Source organism: Babylonia areolata, chromosome 2 (assembly GCF_041734735.1).
Source record: "Babylonia areolata isolate BAREFJ2019XMU chromosome 2, ASM4173473v1, whole genome shotgun sequence".
NCBI lineage: Eukaryota > Metazoa > Mollusca > Gastropoda > Neogastropoda > Buccinidae > Babylonia > Babylonia areolata.
Window position 1 is genome coordinate 13,036,097 of NC_134877.1, and position 23,340 is coordinate 13,059,436.

At 41.6% G+C, this 23,340-nt stretch overlaps 1 protein-coding gene across 5 annotated transcripts in view; it reads left to right on the forward strand.

Annotated features, from left to right (window-relative positions):
• LOC143297916 (dynein heavy chain domain-containing protein 1-like) overlaps nt 1-23,340 on the forward strand; it is a 186,789-nt gene that overhangs the window by 89,674 nt on the left and 73,775 nt on the right. For 4 of the 5 annotated variants that reach the window (XM_076610490.1, XM_076610509.1, XM_076610526.1 and 1 more), the window contains exons 48-58: nt 2,249-2,296; nt 7,228-7,434; nt 8,298-8,577; nt 9,691-9,856; nt 11,787-12,022; nt 14,378-14,546; nt 15,250-15,439; nt 15,867-16,182; nt 18,728-18,859; nt 20,494-20,672; nt 21,342-21,522. In XM_076610490.1, the coding sequence (XP_076466605.1) occupies nt 2,249-2,296; nt 7,228-7,434; nt 8,298-8,577; nt 9,691-9,856; nt 11,787-12,022; nt 14,378-14,546; nt 15,250-15,439; nt 15,867-16,182; nt 18,728-18,859; nt 20,494-20,672; nt 21,342-21,522 (2,104 nt within the window). The remainder of the gene's footprint in view (nt 1-2,248; nt 2,297-7,227; nt 7,435-8,297; nt 8,578-9,690; nt 9,857-11,786; nt 12,023-14,377; nt 14,547-15,249; nt 15,440-15,866; nt 16,183-18,727; nt 18,860-20,493; nt 20,673-21,341; nt 21,523-23,340) is intronic. The other variant, XM_076610517.1, reaches the window with a different exon arrangement.

The window sequence follows — 23,340 nt, forward strand, 5'->3', positions numbered from 1 at the left end:
AGTCTTGAGTCTTGATGTGTGTCCAGGTCACTTTTTGTCTTTGTGCCTTTACAACAGTTGTCAGATAATAGTCTTGGTTTGAAGAAGAAAGAGAAACACCTGTAGGTGCTGGGGAGGACCCAGAGAAGCACTGTCTCCACCCGCACTTGGAACAATCCTGCACTTGATTTGGTTGGCACTTCACGTTAAAGGGGACACAAAGTGAAACAGCATCATGCTCTAAAAAATTGGTGAATGGGTAAATGATTACAGTATCATACACTGAACTGAACATATCTGTGCAAAAAGTATGTTTTTTGATTTAAATTATCAGCTTGGCGCAACACAGGTTGCTGACATTTTGGGCTTAGCTCTCTAGAAGGAAAACAGAAAGAGGTCATTGTGACATCACAATGACTGTGCACAAAAAGCCAACTTCCAGGATTGCTTGGTTTAGAACAACTGTGAGTAACAGAGGATGATCTGCGATTCAAACAGCAGACCCATCCCATCACATTTATTATTTTGAAAAGCTGCAAACAGTTTTCGACATCAGCACTCACAACTTTGATCTGTGTTGTTGATGTTTCAGCAGCTTGTAATAACTCTTCTTCTGTTAACTCAGGTTCGGAATTATATGGAATTAAACGAAAATCTGCCCCAACACAGACCTTGCACAGTATTTTCTTTATTTCTTTTCTTTTGGAAAGTCCTTACTCAGTATTTAAATTTTGTTTTTTTTTAATGAATTCATTTCAGTATGTTTTGCAAGTCAGCCAAAAGCAAAAGTGAGTCTCCAAACTTGTAACATCACGACCTTTTCAAAATGGTGGCCTTTATGTCTGTTCAAAGCAACACATTTAGATATAAATAAATTCTCAAGATACACATTCATTTGCTTTAAAAAGTGTTTGACGAGCCACAACTACCTAAAATCTATTTACATAAGGCATAAATAAACCCAAACCACTTTGTGCCCCCTTTAATCCAGAGTGAGCAAAGTCGAGCGTGGTTGTGACCATTTGAAGAAAAAAAATAGATGTAAGAAATGTCAGATGATCCATTTTTGTGGTCTTTTCCCCCACTGGTTATTTTAATCAGTCTGTTCCCTGTACTGTGTCATAATGAGTGCATCTCTCTTTTCTTAACTTGGGTTGAACTGTTTTCAGTGAATGTTCTTCTTAAGTTTGACACCCATCAGAATTAATTGTGTGATTAAATTGTTTGTGTCATAACTATGGTTTGGGATAAACTCTTGTTGATTCCGTTAATCAGAAAAGCAGATTCATCTCTCATGAAAAGTGGTTGCGGTGCATCAGTTGAGTGATTTGCTTTTACAGCATATTCAGTGCAGTATGAAACAGTACGATGCATTGTAGCAAAGCACACCAAAACACAGCACAGCACAGTGCCACAGAGGGAAGAAAACAGTACAATGTATGGTGAAGGCATTTATCTAGTTTTCTGTGTTCTTTTTTCTTTTCAGAATGGCTTTGATTAAGTGCATGAATCAGTGTAGCTCCACTTGAATATCTGTTGGATTTACTGAGCTGGGCTCTTGGCTTGCAGTTCTGCTTTTTCCTTATTTATTGAATAGCTTTTCTTCTGTGTTTATGTTTGTAATAAATGGTTCTATTTCTTTGTGTAATCGCACATTTATGGCCTTTCTTCTTGCACTGTACAGCAGTACACAGCTCAACACAGTGCACACCATGTTACACTGCATTACTCAGCTCTGCACTTCAGCTTAACACACAACACAGCATGGTATAACACAGCATAATGCAACTCCACAGCACACCACACCACACCACATGCAAACCACATCAGTTGAAATTGCACTGTGCTCTAACACATAAAACTTCAACAAAAAAAGCACAGCGCAACACATAACACAGTGCTGAACAGCAGAACATCACACAACACAGTGTTATGTAAATCCACAGGACATGCATGCCATACTGCATTTTGCCTACATCACACCACACACAGCACACCTTACTTTACAGCACAGAGGAACCTGTTTTCTGTTGCTCAGTATGATGAAGTGCACTTCTTCCACAGCACCTTGGGCACCTACATTTGCATTGGTGTTTTATTTGTTTATTCATTTCCAAGGACTCTTTTGGATTTTTCTCTTTTTCGTTTCTTTATATCTTTTTTTTAGCAGCCAAACAGCGATGACCTGTTCTTGTGTGTGCTATACCCAGTTGTGTGCTTTTATCACTGATTGATCACTGGCTGTACCTATAAACTGATGCTCTCATAGATTCTGCGAGGACAAGAGGCAGAGAGCACTGCTTCTTCTTCCGACCCAGTGAGTAAACACTGAGTGCCTGGCCTTCATGTAGCTCATTCCCTGCTTCTCTCCCTTGTTGTAGCCCTGCCAGATCACACACACACACACACACACACACACACACACACACACACACACACACACACACACACCGCTGGTTGCCATGAAGCTTGGGAGTGTTATGTATTGAAGTGAACACACTGAGGGACAGCAGTGATAATAATAATACTGATCAGTATTTGTGTCTGTGCTCTGCCTCAGCTCAGGGGCTCAGAGCACTAAAGTTGGGTGGAAGGGCGGGTGGAGGGACATGTGTGGATGGTGATGGACAGGCTTTGTGGGTGTTTGGGTGGACTTGTGGTCTGATCAACACCTGGAAAAGAAAGGGAGACTGGTAGATATAATGATGCTGTGAGTAGGCTATCAGAAAAAAAAAAAAAAAGATTTTAGATAAAAATCAAATTTTAATTTTTTTCTATTATACATAACACCTATTAAAGATGCAAAAATAAATAGAAAAAAAAAGTTTAAAATGATTAGTTGTGATATTTTCTTCTTTTTTTATTTTATTTTTATTTTTTAATTAGCATGGTAGAAAGGGTAGAGGGTGAAAAAGGTTCAAACTCTAGCTATTGATGTATGTATATGTATATATATATTTTTAAAATACTAATCTGCTAAATATATACAGTGGAATCCACTTAACACAAGTTTCAGGGTACAAGATAAATCCACTTGTTTTTATCCAACACTGATGTTAAGGAAAGGAAGCCTCTTCAGAAGTACAGTATCCAACACTGATGTTAAGGAAAGGAAGCCTCTTCAGACGTACAATATCCATGAATGACGTCAGCACTGGCCACTGTCCAGATCAGGAAGCTTTTCTGTGCTGATGGAGACTGTTTTTCTTTTTCCCTTCACTGACGGACTGGGTAAAGCTATGATTGCAGTCCAAGCTTTCACTGGTATAGGTTCTCAGATTTTCTTCTCTGTGCAATCCAAGCTGTTCTCCCAGAATATGATCTGGCGACCAGTTGAAAGAGGCCAGTCATGGAGGAGAACTGACTTCTTATCTTTCATCATAGAGACTTGATCATATGGGCTGGATATGCAATGCATGATAGAAATAAACGACAAAAACTAAACTGTAAAGAGAGGAATAGAAAGCTGTTTGTAATTGGAAATGTCTGAAAATTCTCGATCTCATGTTAATCGCACTTGTGTTGATGGGATTCTGCTGTGTATATCTTCATGGAGTTTATGCGTCATTGACCCCAGTGCTTTGGTGTTTTGTCAGGAATGGCAGACAAGTCCATCATTGACATTTATTGGCAGTCCTGTCTTGTGAATTTAGCTTCTAATGAATGCTGTTGAATATCAGTTGTAATGTGTTCATGTGGGTACTGACATATTATAACATAGAGTTTGTTGTTTGATAGAAGTGGATGTAGCTGAGATTGTCACTGGAAAATGGTTAATATTGTTGAAAATGTTGGTGTGATTGTCTGTTGAAAGTAGTGGATGTAGGTGAGATTTCCATTTGAAAGTAGAGAAAATAGCTTCTAATAACAGATCTGATCAGTTTGACATCTATAAGCAGTAAATCTGATCAGTTTTAGAAAGTTTCCACCAGCGGCTGTTTCATTGATAACAGTGTATGCTGTTGATAGTAAGCAGTTAATATTGTCATTACTGTGATATTGTAAACATGCATAAATAGTGAACCAATAAAGTGACTGACAGAATCTGCTTGATCTAATGCTTGTAATCAGCACTTCTTTTGTGAATGTAGATATGTGATATTGATATGAATCGTCAGTTTAAATTTGTAATACTGAAGTAAACTAATTAGATATTCATGTCATTCTTTACTAAATACAAAATCATGTATCATACACCTTCCCCAGAGTATTTGTACCATTTACCAAAATAAGAATGGGTGTTTTATTTTGTTCTTTTGTTTATTTATTATATATTTTGGCTTAGCAACCCAATGTTGGTTGCTGTGGTCTGCTGGGACTAAAGTTTATTATATCTTTGTGATTCTGTTAGTGAATTTAAAAAAAATTCAGCTCATGCCTGTCTGCCAGTCAGCACTTTTATTTGCCACTGAAAATTCTAAGGGAAACAAGTACTGTAAAGTTCTCCCTTAAGAGAGTCACTGGGGGACTGCACTGAAGAACTGTTCACCAGATTCCTCCAGGTCTGTTGGCTGTGTGTCAAAGCCTGGTCTCAAACACTCAGAAAGCTGAAACATTGCTCTTTGAAGTGCAACACTCCCTGTACAAAGTTGATGGCTGTCCATGTGGGTGTGGGATGGTAGTGTGGGTTGTTGGCTTTTTTCACCAAGACATGATTACTGCTGTTCACAGCCCTGCTGGTGAGTATTGTGCATGTGACAAAGTGCTCTTTTTTTTCCCTTCAGGAGCATGCTTCAGTTTTTTTGACATACCTTTACTTGTTTTGTATGCCTTGGTTTGCTCTGTGGAATGATTTTTTTTTTAAGTTATGAAAGCAGTGTACCATAGGGAATCATGAATAAAGATATATCTTCAATGGATTGAGGACGGTATTCTCTCAGTCTCAGATGTTTGGTATACATTTTTATAAGCAACCCATTATTGCTTGTTTGAAATTTTGTAAAACCAGATAATGACAATGTAAATTGTAAATGATGTTCATGGACAGTACAGTCACATAATTACAACACCTGGACTTTAGCTGATCATGTACTTTGTGATGTCCTTTCCTTTCTACTGCACAGCTAAATCATTGTGTGTGTGTACAGGTACTGTGGTATTGGTTTGTGCATGTTATAGGTGTTTGCCTGCTCACTGTACACTCATTGTGTGGGGCTACGTGGTAAGAATTGATTCTGGTACTGAAAGCTCCCACTCTCTGTGAGTGTCCATAGTTTTCACCAGTGGACTTTGCCACTATATCATTGTAAATATATTGTAATATGAGTGTGTGTTTTCTCCTAATTTAAAATTTTTATTTTCATCCTTTATGAGGTAAGTTTACAAAGATGCGATTTTTGTCATGTGATCATTATCTCATATATCACCTGTTGTGGTTTCCACTCTCTCCGTGTATCAAGCGTGTACTGTATGAGTATTATGAGTGTGATCAGGAATATTGTTAAGTTGTATAACATGTGATCCATTTGTTACATGTGGATTTATAAAGAGTTAGATCATTCTTAAATAAAGAGTTAGATCATTCTTAAAAGAAAATATGATTATTCCTAGTTACTTGATGGCCAAAATGTGTGTTGTTGGTCAGTCACATGTTAAAAAAGAAAAACAGGAGGCAGTGCTAATTAAATGTAACTGTACAATGTGGAAATACATCAAGTGCTGTTGGTGTAATCAGAATGAAAAGCCCCTCCCACTTTTAGGTCTTGAAAAACTCCTTCTTTTAGGTCTTTCTTTTTGGTCTTGAAAAACTTCTTCTTTTAGGTCCTGAAAAATTCCTCTCACTTTTAGGTCTTGAAAAACTCCTCCCCCTTTTAGGTCTTGAAAAACTCCTCCCACTTTTAGGTTTTGGAAAACTCCTCCCTCTTTTAGGTTTTGGAAAACTCCTCCCACTTTTAGGTCTTGAAAAACTCCTCCCACTTTTAGGTCTTGAAAAACTCCTCCCACTATTAGGTTTTATGAAAACTCCTCCCACTTTTAGATTTTGGAAAACTCCTCCCTTCTTGAAAAGCTCCTCCCACTATTAGGTTTATGAAAACTCCTCCCACTTTTAGATCTTGAAAAACTCCTCCCACTATTAGGTCTTGAAAAACTCCTCCCACTTTTAGATTTTGGAAAACTCCTCCCTTCTTGAAAAGCTCCTCCCACCTTTAGGTCTTTAGAAATGTCTCCAGAAGGTTTGCAGCATGGTCTTCTTTGTTCTCACAAATCGGATGGAGAAAGTTTATAAAAGCTGTGGGTTGTAAAACAAGATTCACTTTTGATAAGAAGGGTCCAAAAATTCACACCATAGGTCTTGGCTTCATTTCAATGCAGTCACTGACGACAGAGCCACGGTATGAAACGCTGGATGCTTCTGATCAAAAATGAGTCTTGGTTTACATCCAACAGTTTTATATCTTAGTAATTTTTATGGACTCCCCTGTCACATTTTATTTCATTGTCGTGCCTTCTCGTAAGTCACCTTGAGAAGAGAGTCAAGGTGAATGTGGGTACATGCATACCTTGGGTCCGTCCCATAGGATTATGGATCTCTCGTATCAGTGGGAAAAAGAGAGGTTTTGCTGACGAAGTGAACAGCCATCACAATGTTTTTGGGATCAGACTGCAACACAGCATATGATGAGGTGCTTTCATAGCTACCTGGATGTGTAGCATCATTTAATGGCTGCCCAATTTTAATTGATGATGTTTGTACCAAACAGTGAACAAACATCCTCATTATCATAGCAATAATAAATGATTTAAATTTAGAGGGACTTACTGATTGACCAAATGATTTGATGGCTTTAGTGAATCACTTTGTCCTTTTCTCATGATGACACAGAAGTAGTTCAGAATAATGAGCCTGTTTATGCATATTAGCAGCAGGCTGGAAACAATTTCATTCCATTAAAAGAATTTTTGGATTAAGTTTTGTGAAATTCATGAGGAGGACTGAATTTATTTTCAGTTTGTGTGGGGAGGTGGGCAGGTATGAATATAAGTATGCATGAATGTATGTTTATTTGTATATATGTATTGTGTTTATCTGTGTGTATAGTCTGCTAGGTACATTTTGGTGTGTGTATTTAACATTGATGTAATGTGGTATACACAATATTTGTGGTTTATGAAGCACCTACAGGAGGTTTCTGAATAGAGTGTTGTATAAGCATCCATTGCTGTTGTTGCTATTCTTCTTCTTCTTCTTATCATTACTATCATTATTGTGGTTATTATTATTATCATTATTATTGTTATTGCCTACAGTTTCTGAAGGACATTGACCAAGACCTGAAGCCCAAGGCGTCTGTGGGGCTGAAGAAGCTGCGTCAGCTGAAGCAGAACATCTCCATGGCGAAGAACATCCAGAGCCAGGCCGAGGAGCACCGCAAGGTCCTACACCCCAAGGAGGTGGCCGACTTCCCCAAGGTGGATGTGGTCAGGGTCGTGCCCACTGCCATGGAACCCAAACAGGTCAGTCACACTTCATCTCCTTCTTCTTCTTCTTCTTCTCCTTCTTCTTCTTCTCCTTCTTCTTCTTCGTCTTCAGCCAAATGCTTGTATTGTTTTGTATGAATCAGGCTGGGGAGCTTTCAGGGGAACCGCTATTTTCAGCGGAAGAGAAGTTGATTTCAGAGGATTTTTTTTCTTTCAGACTGGCAGTATCAGTGTGAACACTGTCACCATTCTGATGGCAAAGAATAAGGGCCTTATACATTCGCATTACTATTATGATTTAAACAAACATGTGCAGTACCAGTGTGAACATTGTCACCATTCTGATGGCAGAGAATAGGCGCCATAAACATTCACATTATTATCATAATTTAAACAAATGTGTGCGGTACCAGTGTGAACATTGTCACCACTCTGATGGCAGTGAATATGCGCCATAAACATTCACATTATTATAATAATTTAAACAAACGTGTAAGGTACCAGTGTGAACATTGTCACCGTTCTGATGGCAGAGAATAGACACCATATACATTCACATTCTTGTCATAATTTAAACAAACGTGTGCGGTACCAGTGTGAACATTGTCACCATTCTGATGCCAGAGAATAGGCACCATAAACATTCACATTATTATCATAATTTAGACAAACGTGTGCGGTACCAGTGTGAACATTGTCACCATTCTGATGGCAGAGAATAGGCACCATAAACATTCACATTATTATCATAATTTAAACAAACGTGTGCGGTAGCGGTGTGAACATTGCCACCACTCTGATGGCAGAGAATAGGTGCCATAAACATTCACATTATTATCATAATTTAAACAAACGTGTGTGGTAGCGGTGTGAACATTGTCACCATTCTGATGGTGCAGCTGTTGGGAGAGTTCAAGGACGGGTTGTGGCACGGAGGGCTGCTGGGAAAGATCGCCCAGGACTCCTTCTTCATGTGGCTGGCCAACAAGACCTACATGGACAACCTGCACAACTCTGAGAGGAGAGACAAAAAGCAGCAGGCTGACCTCCCCTCCCAGCTGCTGCGCTGGCTTATCCTGGACGGCGACCTTGACCCTGCGTGGACGGAGGGCATGAAGACGCTGTACGATGGAGAGCAGCGGTTAGCTCTGACCAATGGAGAGGGGGTGCAACTCCGAGGTGAGTACATTTTGATCCTGTTCCTCCTCTTCTCTTGTGTGGAAGCTGTTTCTGAGTGAACTGGATTTTTTTTTTCTACTACTAGTCAAAGAGCTATGGAAAAGAAACGCTTCTACTTTCAGTGGGACAAAATGTTAATCCATGTGTTTAAAAAAAAATTGTATTTTGTTGATATATTACTATTATAACAGAGATGGGGATTCAGCTAGCAATCATATTACTGGGAACCAACATGCTACACAGCCCATCAAAATCAGCCATGAATCAAGAGCTGTAAACTAATACTGTCACACCAGAAAGAAAGGCAGAAAGCTGTCGTAACCACAAAACTCTGTTTACTCTTCCTTCCTGATGGAAGTCACTGGCATGGGACGCCACTCTGAGCAAAGATCTAGTTCCCTTGATTTGTTTAAGATCTGTGACAATCATAAGACATTTACATCAAGAAAGGTGAAATGATTTGTCCAGACATCTAAATTTAAGTTAAGTCATTCGGATGAGATTATAATTCAAGGTCCTGTGTGCAGCACGCATTTAGGGCATGTAAAAGAACCCACAGCAACAAAAGGGTTGTCCCTGGCAAAATTATGTAGAAAAATCCACTTCAGTAGGAAAATAGATATAATTGCAGGCAGGAAAAAATGGGTGGCGCTCTCAGCGCTTTCTCCCTGGAGAGAGCAGCCCAAATTTCACACAGAGAAATCTGTTGTGACAAGAGATTAATACAATACAATATAGTACAGTACAGTACAGTACGGTACAGTACAGTACAGTACACCACAATACAATGCAACACGGTATAGTACAGTGCAGTACAGTACAATACAATACAGTACACCACAATGCAATACAATACAATGCAGTACAGTACAGTAAGTTCAGTACAATACAATACATTGCAAATACAATACAGTACAATGCAAATACAATACAATGCAAATACAACACAACACAATGCAATGCAATGCAATGCAACACAATGCAATACAATACAATATAAGTACAATACAATACAATACAAATACAATGCAAATACAACACAACACAACACAACACAACACAACACAACACAAAAAGAAAAGCCACAGCTGTCATTTCTGTTTCCTTCACCAGACACGACCTCCCTGATCTTTGAGACTGGGTGTCTGAGCAATGCGTCGCCGTCGGCGGTGTCACGCTGCACAGTGGTGCACTGCGGTGACTCCAACATGCAGTGGGGGGCTCTCTACCACACCTGGAAACAGACCGCCAAGGCCAGGTGGCTCCTTACTGCTGGCAGGTAGGGGGTTCGGACATCGCTCCAAGTTACCACTTCAGTTTGTCAGCTTTTTTGTGTGTGTGTGTGTGTGTGTGTGTGTGTGTTAAATTGATTTTTGAGAAATTATAGAACATGAAAATAGATTTGAAAAAATGTTGTTTGGTAATTCATAGAAATTGTCAAACATGTTCTTTTGATAATGTTTGTAATTATCATTTTTGATCACTGAAAAATTGTCTATATTTTTCTAAATTTTTTTTATATTATAATTATTATTTATTTATTTATTTATGTACGCTTATCTGTTATTTATTCACCTTTTTTTTCTTTTTCTTTTTTTTTTTTTCTCAAGGCCTGACTAAGCGCATTGGGTTACGCTGCTGGTCAGGCATCTGCTTGGCAGATGTGGTGTAGCGTATATGGATTTGTCTGAACGCAGTGACGCCTCCTTGAGCTACTGAAACTGAAACTGAAACTGAAAAATTGTCTGTCGACTAATGGGATATATACTGTGCAGTGAGAAGTGTGGATCAAGGAACTGTGCAGCTGTCAACATTTCATGGACTTGTTTCATCAGTTTGAAACATGCCAGATGACACGCTGCTATTTTTGTACTGTTCTTTCTTTCTGTCAGTATGGTTAAGACGCTCAGCTGCCAATACAGAGAGTCCGTGAGGGTGTGGGTTCGAATCCCGCTCTCGCCCTTTCTCCCAAGTTTGACCGGAAAATCAAACTGAGCGTCTAGTCTTTCGGATGAGACGATAAACCGAGGTCCCGTGTGCAGCACGCACTTGGCGCACTGAAAAAGAACCCATGGCAACGAGAGTGTTGTCCTCTGGCGAAATTACGTAAAAATGAAATCCACTTTCATAGGTACACAAATATGTAAGCATGCACTCAAGGCCTGACTAAGCGCGTTGGGTTATGCTGCTGGTCAGGCATCTGCTCAACAGATGTGGTGTAGCGTGTATGGATTTGTCCGAACGCAGTGACGCCTCCTTGAGAAAGTGAAACTGAAACTGAAACTGTCAGTACTGGGGGGCTGGGAGGAAGAGAGGTAGACTGCTGTGATTGGTGATTTTCAACATCGATTTATTCCTTGAAATACATGAGTGTTCAGTCAGGTTTGCATGTTTTGGTTTCTAAATAGCTCGTCTGTGGTAAAGAGGAATGGTTGAATTTTTGAGAATTTATGAAACTGAGGAAAAACGTTGAATATGAAAGACCATTGCCCAGTTACGTTTGAAAACTGTGGATTTTAGTCATTTTTTTACTATTGAAAGTTAGGTTAGTTTTCTGTTGTTACACATTTATCAGAGTGCATGTGTGTGTTTGCGTGGGTGAGTGTGCATATGTGTGTTTGTGTGGGTGGGTGTGCATGTGTGTGTTTGTGTGGGTGGGTGTGCATGGGTGTGTTTGTGTGAGTGGGTGTGCATGTGTGTGTTTGTGTGAGTGGGTGTGCATGTGTGTGTTTGTGTGGGTGGGTGTGCATGTGTGTGTTTGTGTGGGTGGGTGTGCATGTGTGTGTTTGTGTGAGTGAGTGTGCATGTGTGTGTTTGTGTGGGTGGGTGTGCATGTGTGTGTTTGTGTGAGTGAGTGTGAATGTGTGTGTTTGTGTGAGTGAGTGGGCATGTTTGTGTTTGTGTGGGTGGGTGTGCGTGTTTGTGTTTGTGTGGGTGGGCATGCAATGTGCATGTGTTTTTGTGTGGGGGTGTGCATGTGTGTTGGTGTGTTTGTGTGTGTGGGTGTGTTGGTGTGTATGTGTGTATGTCTGTGCATATGTATGTTTGTGCATGTGTGTGTGGGTGTGCATGTGTGTATGTGTGGGTGTGTATGTGTGTGTGTGTGTGCATGTGTGGGTTTGTGCATATGTGTGTGTGTGTCTGTACATGCATGTGTGTGTGTCAACACACACATACATAAACACCTGCCTGTGTGTGTGTGCACACAGCCTGCGGATCGTGGAGGAGCTGATCCATGAAGTGTTCCCGCCCACCCTGAAGTTCCTGGACGCGGAGTGCTGCACGGCCATGCTGACCGACGTGGGCTGGCACGCCCGACACGTCAACACCACCATCAGCGGGGTCATGGAGGTCACCAGCTTCCTGAAGATCTTCTCGGCGCTGCTGGACAAAGTGGTGCTGCGGGAGGAGCTGGAGAAGAAGAACAGAGTGGACGATGTGGACGGTCAGTTCACCCCCTCACTGCTTTCCTGGCTGTGACTCACAAACCAGGAGGCAAGATCGCACTGGCTCTTAGCGCTGCAGCCTTGGGGGCTAGTTGGCTTTTTGGGGACCTTCCTCAATGCTGACTGTTCTAAAACTCTCTTGGCCGAGAGAGTGGGGATATAGCTTGGGCAAGACACTCAACACTATAATCAGATTCTAGCCCACATAGTTGGGATGGCTGTTGCCTCCTCTGCTCTTTTGACGGTCAAAGTCGGACAGGACTGACTATCACACAGTTATCTGGCTATCTTGTACACACATAGGTGCTGTGGCAGAACTGGCTTGGCATTGAATTTCTGATCCAGTGTTCACCAGTTCCAGGCCCCATTCCAGCCTGGTGTGGCATCCTTGGGAAAGGCACTTCACTCCGGTTTTCCTCCCTGGAAACAGCTGTGGATGGGGGTCTGAGTTTGGCCAGGAAAGGTGAAAGCAGTGGAAGCAGTGGACTGGGCCCCACCTTCCAATGCCAAGCCATAGCGATGTGAAGTCACTGTCCCATTGACTGTAAAATACTATGGGACCTACAGCCTGTCTAACCTTGTCTTGTGTGCTTCTGCAGATGTCATCTCTGTCCTACCACTTCCATGTTGTACTGCTCAGGAAATGTTTATAGTATGACAAGTGACCTGTGTGAAGTTCCTTGTTGTACTGCTCAGGAAATGTTTATAGTATGACAAGTGACCTGTGTGAAGTTCCATGTTGTACTGCTCAGGAAATGTTTATAGTATGACAAGTGACCTGTGTGAAGTTCCATGTTGTACTGCTCAGGAAATGTTTATAGTATAACAAGTGACACGTGTGAAGTTCCATGTTGTACTGCTCAGGAAATGTTTATCGTATAACAAGTGACCTGTGTGAAGTTCCATGTTGTACTGCTCAGGAAATATTTATCGTATAACAAGTGACCTGTGTGAAGTTCCATGTTGTACTGCTCAGGAAATGTTTATCGTATAACAAGTGACCTGTGTGAAGTTCCATGTTGTACTGCTCAGGAAATGTTTATCATATAACAAGTGACCTGTGTGAAGTTCCATGTTGTACTGCTCAGGAAATGTTTGTCGTATAACAAGTGACCTGTGTGAAGTTCCATGTTGTACTGTTCAGGAAATGTTTATCATATAACCAGTGACATGTGTGAAGTTCCATGTTGTACTGCTCAGGAAATGTTTGTCGTATAACAAGTGACCTGTGTGAAGTTCACTGACTGAACTCTTTTACTGTATGAGGTGTATCTGCAGGCATGGGCATGTATCATTACACAAATGCGACACAGGAATACAAACACTCAGAGACACACATGCACACAGTTTCTGCATCATTGTACACATGCGCTTGCAGAGACACGGTCTCTCTCTCCTGCCAGTTTTGAACAGAGGTGGGCATTAAATATTTAAGTATTATATCACAGGTGACTCATTTGTGTGAAAGTGAAAGAGGGGGAAGAGCAAAAGAGGGTGGGTTTGAGAGCTAGAGGCAGACAGACAGACAAACTGTGTGTGAATGTTATAGATTTATATATCATTCATTAACTTTTTCTCATCTCACCTTCAGCAGACTTCTGCTGTTCCAAAATCTTCATTGTTTCTCTAGTTGTTGTTTTGTGTTGTTGTTTTTTTACTTTGTTTTACAAAGTGAATCAAGCTGTGGGACTGTGTTACTTTGTTTTACATAGTGAATCAAGCTGTGGGACTGTGTTACTTTGTTTTACAAAGTGAGGAAGAAGGTGCCGCCGAGCTGTGGGACTGTTACTTTGTTTTAAATAGTGAATCACGCTGTGGGACTGTGTTACTTTGTTTTACAGAGTGAATCAAGCTGTGGGACTGTGTTACTTTGTTTTACAGAGTGAATCAAGCTGTGGGACTGTGTTACTTTGTTTTACAAAGTGAATCAAGCTGTGGGACTGTTACTTTGTTTTACAAAGTGAATCAAGCTGTGGGACTGTGTTACTTTGTTTTACAGAGTGAATCAAGCTGTGGGACTGTGTTACTTTGTTTTACAGAGTGAATCAAGCTGTGGGACTGTTACTTTGTTTTACAAAGTGAATCAAGCTGTGGGACTGTGTTACTTTGTTTTACAGAGTGAATCAAGCTGTGGGACTGTGTTACTTTGTTTTACAGAGTGAATCAAGCTGTGGGACTGTGTTACTTTGTTTTACAGAGTGAATCAAGCTGTGGGACTGTGTTACTTTGTTTTACAAAGTGAATCAAGCTGTGGGACTGTGTTACTTTGTTTTACAAAGTGAATCAAGCTGTGGGACTGTGTTACTTTGTTTTACAAAGTGAATCAAGCTGTGGGACTGTGTGTGCTCTTTCAGTTGGCCCGAACAGTGGCAGACCCGGCGATGGTTCACTGTCCCGCCAGATGGCCAGCCGACTGACGGACAGCTCCCAGATAGAGAGCCTCATCCCCCACTACATCGACATCCTGAAGGGCATGTTTGCCTTCTCCTACATCTGGGCATTTGGGGGACATCTTCATGACAGGTGGGTGACAGTGAGGGGTTCAGCTTGTGTCAGTCTTTGTCTGAATTTCTCACGTATATAAACAGCGGAGCTACACTGATTTGAGCTACTGGAAAATGATGTTACCTTTACATGTGCTGTGGGATATTTATGGGCACATGCTTACACCCACCCACACCCAAATGCCTGTGTGTATACACAGACATGTGCATGGACACTTGTTAAGGTTTTTGATTTCCCAAAGTATGGCATGTTCTGGCACCACAGCAAGCTGGAGCTGTTGGTTTTCACGAAGAGATCAGGAATGCCGTCCCTGATTGGCAAATGAGTTCTTTTTCTGTCCTACAGGTATACCTAGTTCATTCAGACAAAATAAAACAACAGGAAAACAACAACACACACATATGTGTATGTGCACACATGCACACAAACACACACACACACACACACGCACACGCACACATAGACACAAACACACACACACACACACACACACACACACAAACACACATACAGACACTCTCTCACACACGCACGCACGCGCACACACACACACACACATAGACACACACACGCACGCACGCACGCACACGTGCGTGCACACACACACACACCCGCGCACACACACACACACACACACACACACACACAAGTTATGTGTTTCTCAGTGAAGACTGTGAATTGTTCCTTCACATCAGTCACATCACAATGGCCACTGGTGCAGGTTCAAGGATCGGTTCAGCAAGTTTGCTCAGGACATGCTGTACCGTGCCGTGCACTCTGTGCGCATGCCTGTGTGGGGCCAGGTGTTCGATTACTACGTGGACGAGAGCTCCGGGGCCTTCGTCAGGTGGTCAGACCGCCAGCAGGACAAGATCAAATCCATCGGCGGCACCTTCTTCCTCACTCCTGATGTGAGTCCCAGGCTTTCCTGTACATTTACAACAACGGCATGTGTATGATTTTTTTAAGCGAGTGTGTGTATTTATCAGGGCTTAAAGTCTTCATCTTTTGGTGGATTCCAGCTCTTTTGTCTAGGTTTTCTGTCATGTATGTTTCTGTTGTGCATGAAGGCAGCCATACTCCGTTTTGGGGGGTGTACATGCTGGGTATGTTCATGTTTCCGTAACCCACCGAATGCTGACATGGATCACATGATCTTTAACATGCGCATCTTCATGCATATACACACAAAAGGGGTTCAGGCACTAGCAGGTCTGCACATTATGTTGACCTGGGAGAGCAGAAAAATCTACAACCTTTACCCACCAGGTGCCATTACTGAGATTCGAACCCAGGACCATCAGATTGAAAGCCCAATGTGGCTATTGCTGTGTACAGGTGGAGCGCTACAGCTACCTGCTGGACCTGACGGTGTCCAACCACCACCCGGTGCTGCTGGCCGGTGCACCCGGTGTGGGCAAGACGGCCCTGATCCAGCACCTGGTGTTGCCCAAGCACACCTGCTCCACCATGGTGATGTCCCCTGGGCTGACGGCCGCCATGATGCATACCTCCATTATCGGCCACGTCCACGAAATCCAGAGCCGTGCCATGGGCGTGATGCCGGGCCCCGGGGCAGGGGGAGCCGGCAGTCAGGGCACACAGCGCCACCTGTTCTTCATCGACGACCTCAGCATGGGGCCCAGCGTAGGAGGTGAGGGTTATCGTGTTTTCAGTTTCACATGGGTTAAGCAAGACGGGAGTGAATTGGTTCTTTTACCATTGTTTTGATCAATCTAAAATTTAACATCATTTTGCTTTTTGACTGGTATTGATGTGGTTTCAGTTTCACATGGGTTAAGCAAGACGTGAGTGAACTGGTTCTTTCACCGTTGTTTTGATCGATCTTTTAACATCATTTTGTTTCTTGACTGGTTTTAATTCACTGGGGACGGCCAGTTTTCGACTTCTCTTTCCCCTACAGAGAGCCCATCTGATGTCCAGCAGGTGTCTTCATAGCCAAGCCATCTGTAGCTTTTGTTGTGGTATTCTTTGTCTTCATCCACCCCTTCAGTCACAGAACCTTCTGTTACAAGCACTTCAATGCCATAGGCAGCAGTAAAATGTCTCATATTTTGTCGTTCATGCAGAAAGAGTTAAAGAACTGACGGGTGATGAGCCCTGAAATGGTCCCTGTGTGGTTTGCATGACTTGATTTGATTTGATTTGATTTGGAATGTGAGAGGCACGTGGGTTTTGGAGGTGGTATCTTTACAGCCCATGATGTGGTATTAGCTTACCATTACTGACTGAAAACACCTTTTTGATTACACATACAATACCAAGACCCGCTGGTGCATAATCTAATCTGGCGTGGGTCTGATTCCAGACCTGTGCAAAATACTACTCCACCCAAACAGAGAAACTGAAAGTACTTTTGGCTCCTCACCCCCTTTGATTTATAACTTATAGTTTACAGAGGTAAAGTCACAACACCTGGTCATTTGGAGTATATATTGTGGACCATGAGCAGATTTTTACAAAAACTCAGAGTCTTGTCATTGCATGTGTCTGAATTTTGAGTTCAGAAGATCCAGTTCAGAAACATTTTCATGTACACCAGCTTCTGAAGTGGAAAGGAAGATGATGACTGACTTTTTTTTTTTTTACATCAAGTTATCTTGATGACAAAGCCAAGAAACCACATAAAAATATTCCTTCGAAACATCTTATAAAATATCAATTTAGATTCAAATGAAACGCTATGTGAAGTTATTTTCAGAGAGATAAAAAAAAAAATAAAGGAGTACAGTGACTTGAATCTCTTTCTAACACACATTTTTTTTAAATTTTTTTTTTTTAACACATTATGAACTTAAATATGAGATAATGAATCATTCAGTTATTCCAGATTTCCTGTTGTTCATGTCTGTATGTTTTTGATAAATTTCTTAGTCAACAGAAAGATGATAGTGACTTGTGTTTTGCTGTGAAGCGATCCCTAGAAATGTCTGGATGTGCGTTGGTTTGTGACAGTGACCCATTTTTGACTCACTTGTGTAAACAAAGCGAGTCTATGTTTTAACCCGGTGTTCGGTTGTCTGTGTGTGTGTGTGTGTGTGTGTGTGTCCATGTGTCTGTGTGTCCGTGGTAAACTTTAACATTGACATTTTCTCTGCAAATGCTTTGTCAGTTGACACCAAATTTGGCATAAAAATAGGTAAAATTCAGTTCTTTCCAGTAACCTTGTTTAAAACAATATTGCACCTCTGGGATGGGCACAAAAAAATAAAAAAGAAGCCTAATTATATGCAAACTGCATATACTGTTATATTTATATATTTTTTTGTTATATTTATATTTTTTGTATTCTCTAAACTTGGCACTTTGACCTCTTATTCTGACACAACAACAAGAGGAGTCATTATTATCATTTTTTGTTCAAACAGGAACTTCTTTTGCTAAGCATGGAATTTTTATTTATTTTGCAAACATTTTGCTGCAGATAGTAAAAAAGGAAAATTACTCTGTAATTAATGCTAGGGGACTTAATTTATCACAAGTGAGTCTTGAAGGCCTTGCCTCTCTTGTTCTTCTTTTATTCGCATTATTTATTCTCTACATATATTTCACTTTACTATGTTTTATTGTTTTCATTTCTTTGTTCTTTGTTTATTCTTTCTAATGATTTTAATTCATTCTATGTCAATTGTTTCACATAAACCAAGAACAGACTATCAAGGCCTGACCAGCATGTTACATTCATGGAAAGGTCAGGCATGTGGTCCCATTTTGAAACAATGAAATGTGATAAATTTACATAAACAACTGATGTGGTGTAGTGTATGTGGATCAGTCTGCATGCTTTGACACCTTGGCACTTCTTCTTCATTTGATGGGCTGCAACTCCCATCTTCACTCCTATGTACATGATTGGGCTTTCATGTCTATGACCATTTTTACCCCGCCATGTAGGCAGCCACACTCCTTTTTTGGGGGGGTGTATGCTGGGTATGTTCTTGTTTCCATAACCCACCAAACACTGACATTGATTACAGCATCTTTAACGTGTGTATTTGATCTTCTGCTTGCATATACACACAGAGGGGGTTCAGGCACAAGCAGGTCTGCACATATGTTGACTTGGGAGATCAGAAAAATCTACACCCTTTACCCACCAGGCGCCATTATCGAGATTCGAACCTAGGACCTTCAGATTGAAAAGTCCAATCCTTTAACTGTCCCGTACCGCTGTGAAGGTTACCAGCCCCCTGTGGAGTTGCTGCGTGACGTGCTGAGCAGTGGGGGGCTGTACGACCACCACAGACAGGTGTTCCAGCACACACCTGAGGCCTCCTTCATTGCCGCTGCTACCTTGCCCACTGCTGCTGGTATGACACGTCACACCTCAGTGTGTGTGTGTGTGTGCATGTGTGCGTGTTTGTGTGTGTGTGTGTATGTGTGTGTATGTATGTGCATGTGTGTGTGTGTGTGTGTGTGCGCGCGTGTGTGTGTTTGTGTGTGTGTGTGTGTGTGTGTGTGCATATGTGTGTGTTTGTGTGTGTGTGTGTGTATGCATATGTGTGTGTGTGTGTGTAATGTATTTTGTAGTCTTTTCTAACTATACTCATGTATCTTCTTAATATTATCTTTTTTTCAGTTGACATACATACAACAGAAGACGGCTTTTTTTTTCTCTTTATTCTACTGCAATAAATAAAGCTGAATTAAAAAAATATAAAAGAGGAGGGGTGCATTTTGCAACTTGTGCAAACTAATGTAGAAAACCTCTGCACCTCTCCATTGTTCTCATTGAGTACTTCTTTGTGTGTGTGTGTGTCTGTGTGTGTGTGTGTGTGTGTGTGTGTGTGTGCACGCAGTAGAAGTGAAATAAATTCACATTGTTATTATCATTTGATGTGAGAGATCTGAAGTCTGAATGGTTTATTGTTCAGGCCTTTCTGCTCGTGACAATAGGGGTAGGGAGGGGTGAAGGCTTCCGTGTTAACATCCATTATAGAGGACAACACCAATATATGAAAAACAAACAAAGGGAAGGAAAGGAGAGAAAGAAGGAGAAAGAGAGAGAGAGAGAGTGGAGAGAGACAGAAAGAGAAGAAGAAAAAGACATGGGCAGATGGGAGTGTGACCATGCGTCATTAACTCACTCCGGACGAATAGTTCTCTCCCTTGCTTTTCCCTACAGACGATCCATTTGTTAGGGTTAGGAAAAACATCACAAAATATACAAGACATAAAGTAACTGAATGAAGCTCACTGTACTTGACCCACTGACCCCTCTCCTCACGTCGTGTGAAGGCCCACCCCCCTGCCTCATCACTGTTCTCAGAAGCTGAGTCACTATCAGTACCCACTTGCCAGTAGCTTTCTTCACTGCAGATACTTTATTCAATGTCTTCATCATCCTCGTCAATGTCGAAACTTTCAGTTTGAAGCATTTCAGTAACTTCAGCAGCAGTAAAAGCCACTGTTGTGATCTAGTTTGCTCCCAAAATTTCCAAAAAATTCCACTTGTATCGCCTGCAACACCATTGTCAATACGTATGCAAATTAGCTTGTCGTGTGGGGTCCTGAACTTGCTGGCTCACTGTGGAGTGTGTTGTTACGGAATCTCATGAAGAAACTTTTGACCCTTGACACTTTCGACCCTTAACACGTTCGCAATGCCCGGTGTAGCTGCGACTGTTATGCTACCCCATGAGGAAAACGTGGAAAAAATTTTAATTGTCGAAACCGCTATCGCATTCCGTCATCCGGAACGCTACCTTACATCAGGAACGCTATAGTATTCCATCATCTGGAGTGAGTTAAACTAAACATAGACTTGTTTCTGTGGGCGAAAGCATTGAACAAGAACACAGAAAGTGGAACACATGTGTTCACATCTTGTTTCTGTGGGCGAAAGCTTTCAACAAGAACACAGAAAGTGAAACGCATGTCCTCACATCAGCAAACAACAGTGGTGATGTGAGAGGAGGTAGCGACACTGTGTGTGGTGTTGCAGGTTCGGGCCTGGGCCAGGCCTCCCAGCTGCTGTCGTCACGGGCTCTACGGCAGTTCATCAACGTGACGGTGTTCAGCCCCAACCTGGAGGGCTTGCTGACGCTGTTCTCCCGACCCCTGCACAGCTGGCTGGAGGAGTTCCCCACCTACTCTGTGGAGCACCACACTGAGTTTGCCAGGGTGCGCTCCCTTCACTCTGCTGTGCCAACACTCACTTCAGTTTCTTTTTCTTTTCTTTTCTGACCGTGTTCTGTACTTTTTTTCGTTTTTTTTGTTTGTTTTTTTAACCTTTTAAAAAAAAATTCCAATTTTGATTACACATGCACGTTGAACATAAGTACTTGAATACATATATAGGACAAGAAAGGGCACATGATAAATGAAACATGTTCTGTACATTATTTAGTGATTCGATTTGACAGTGAAATCTGATAGCCTTGGTTATACAGTGAAGTCTGATACCCTTGGTTATGCAGCTGAATATTTTTTTAGTTTTATTCCCTGCCTTTTATCTTTATATGTTCTCCTCTAACGGTACATGACATTTCAAAGCAGAAACATGCTGTTGGTTGATTGATGTGGATACTTATGCTACACCTTGCCTTGTGTCAGAGACCAAGCTCTGAGCACTTTACAAACACTGAGTCATTTACACAGCTGACTAGAGTTGATTGTGAGCTGCCTTTAGTTGCTTATGATTAATTTCCTGTGTCATTCAGTCAGGTTTCAGTCACACACACACACACAGATACACACACGACACACAACACAAATGTGTATGACCGTTCTGACACTTCATTGAAAGTGAAACTGAAGTGATGCTGTGATGTGAAGTGGATGTTGGTTCAGGCACTGACTCTGGGCCTGTTGGAGCTATACCAGTCGGTGAAGGAGAGGCTGCGGCCCACGCCTGTGCACGCCCACTACATCTTCTCCCTGCACGACGTGGCGCGTGTGGTGCAGGGCATCCTCCTCATGTCCCCACGCTCACGCATCCGCAAAATGCGCACCAAGAAAAAGGAGGAAGCCAGTGAGTGACTCGGCGATGTGAGAATCTGGGGAACAAAACGAAACGAAACTTTTTTTCTTTTTAAACAAGAATGCTAGAGTAACCACAATTTTTTTTCTTCTTTTTTTAAACCCTGAAAGGCAAAAAAAAATTTAAAAATTTTAAACAAAAAACAAGCAAACAATATTATGAGGTCTTTGTTCCATGACTTGTTTTAGTTAACATGGGAGTTGCAGCCAGCAAATGCCAAAGAAGAACTAGAACACTTGTGATCTCATCTTCAGAGATTACAGGGTTACAGACTATATTTATTTGTGATAGTGCTTCAAAGCATACTTATATGAAGTCTGCCCTCAGTTGGCTGCAGTTATATGATTGTATGATTTAATCATTTATGTCAGCTGAGGGTCCTGTGTCAGCCTCAAAGTATCTTTTCAGTAGTCGATTACTTTTCGACCATACCTCACCAGCATTGTGATTGATTTAGGAAAGGGACAGGTCAGAGTTTGGATGCACTGGCTGTGACGCTTTGTGCGTCTCGTTCAGAAAGAGTATTATGATGATCTGTATCTGTTGTTCAGAGAGGACTATGATGTTGTGTGTGTGTTGTTCAGAAAGAGGACTGTGACGCATGTTTGTTGTTCAGAAAGAGGACTGTGATGCGTGTTTGTTGTTCAGAAAGAGGACTGTGATGTGTGTTTGTTGTTCAGAAAGAGGACTGTGATGTGTGTTTGTTGTTCAGAAAGAGGACTGTGATGTGTGTGTGTTGTTCAGAAAGAGGACTGTGACGCATGTTTGTTGTTCAGAAAGAGGACTGTGATGTGTGTGTGTTGTTCAGAAAGAGGACTGTGACGCATGTTTGTTGTTCAGAAAGAGGACTGTGATGCGTGTTTGTTGTTCAGAAAGAGGACTGTGACGCATGTTTGTTGTTCAGAAAGAGTGCTGTGATGTGAGTTTGTTGTTCAGAAAGAGGACTGTGATGTGTGTGTGTGTTGTTCAGAAAGAGGACTGTGATGTGTGTTTGTTGTTCAGAAAGAGAACTGTGACGCATGTTTGTTGTTCAGAAAGAGGACTGTGATGTGTGTGTGTTGTTCAGAAAGAGGACTGTGATGTGTGTTTGTTGTTCAGAAAGAGAACTGTGACGCATGTTTGTTGTTCAGAAAGAGGACTGTGATGTGTGTGTGTTGTTCAGAAAGAGGACTGTGATGTGTGTGTTGTACAGAAAGAGGACTGTGATGTGTGTGTGTTGTTCAGAACGTCAGAAAGAGAATTGTGACGCATGTTTGTTGTTCAGAAAGAGGACTGTGATGTGTGTGTGTTGTTCAGAAAGAGGACTGTGATGTGTGTGTGTTGTTCAGAAAGAGGACTGTGATGTGTGTGTGTTGTTCAGAACGAGTACTGTGACGCGTGTTTGTTGTTCAGAAAGAGGACTGTGATGTGTGTTTGTTGTTTAGAAAGAGGACTGTGATGTGTGTTTGTTGTTCAGAAAGAGGACTGTGACGCGTGTTTGTTCAGAAAGAGGACTGTGATGCATGTTTGTTGTTCAGAAAGAGGACTGTGATGCATGTTTGTTGTTCAGAAAGAGGACTGTGACGCGTGTTTGTTGTTCAGAAAGAGGACTGTGACGCATGTGTGTTGTTCAGAAAGAGGACTGTGATGTGTGTTTGTTGTTCAGAAAGAGGACTGTGACGCATGTGTGTTGTTCAGAAAGAGGACTGTGACACATGTTTGTTCAGAAAGAGGACTGTGACACATGTTAGTTCAGAAAGAGGACTTTGATATGTGTGTGCTGTTCAGATTGAGGACTGTGATGTGTGTTTGTTGTTCAGAAAGAGGATT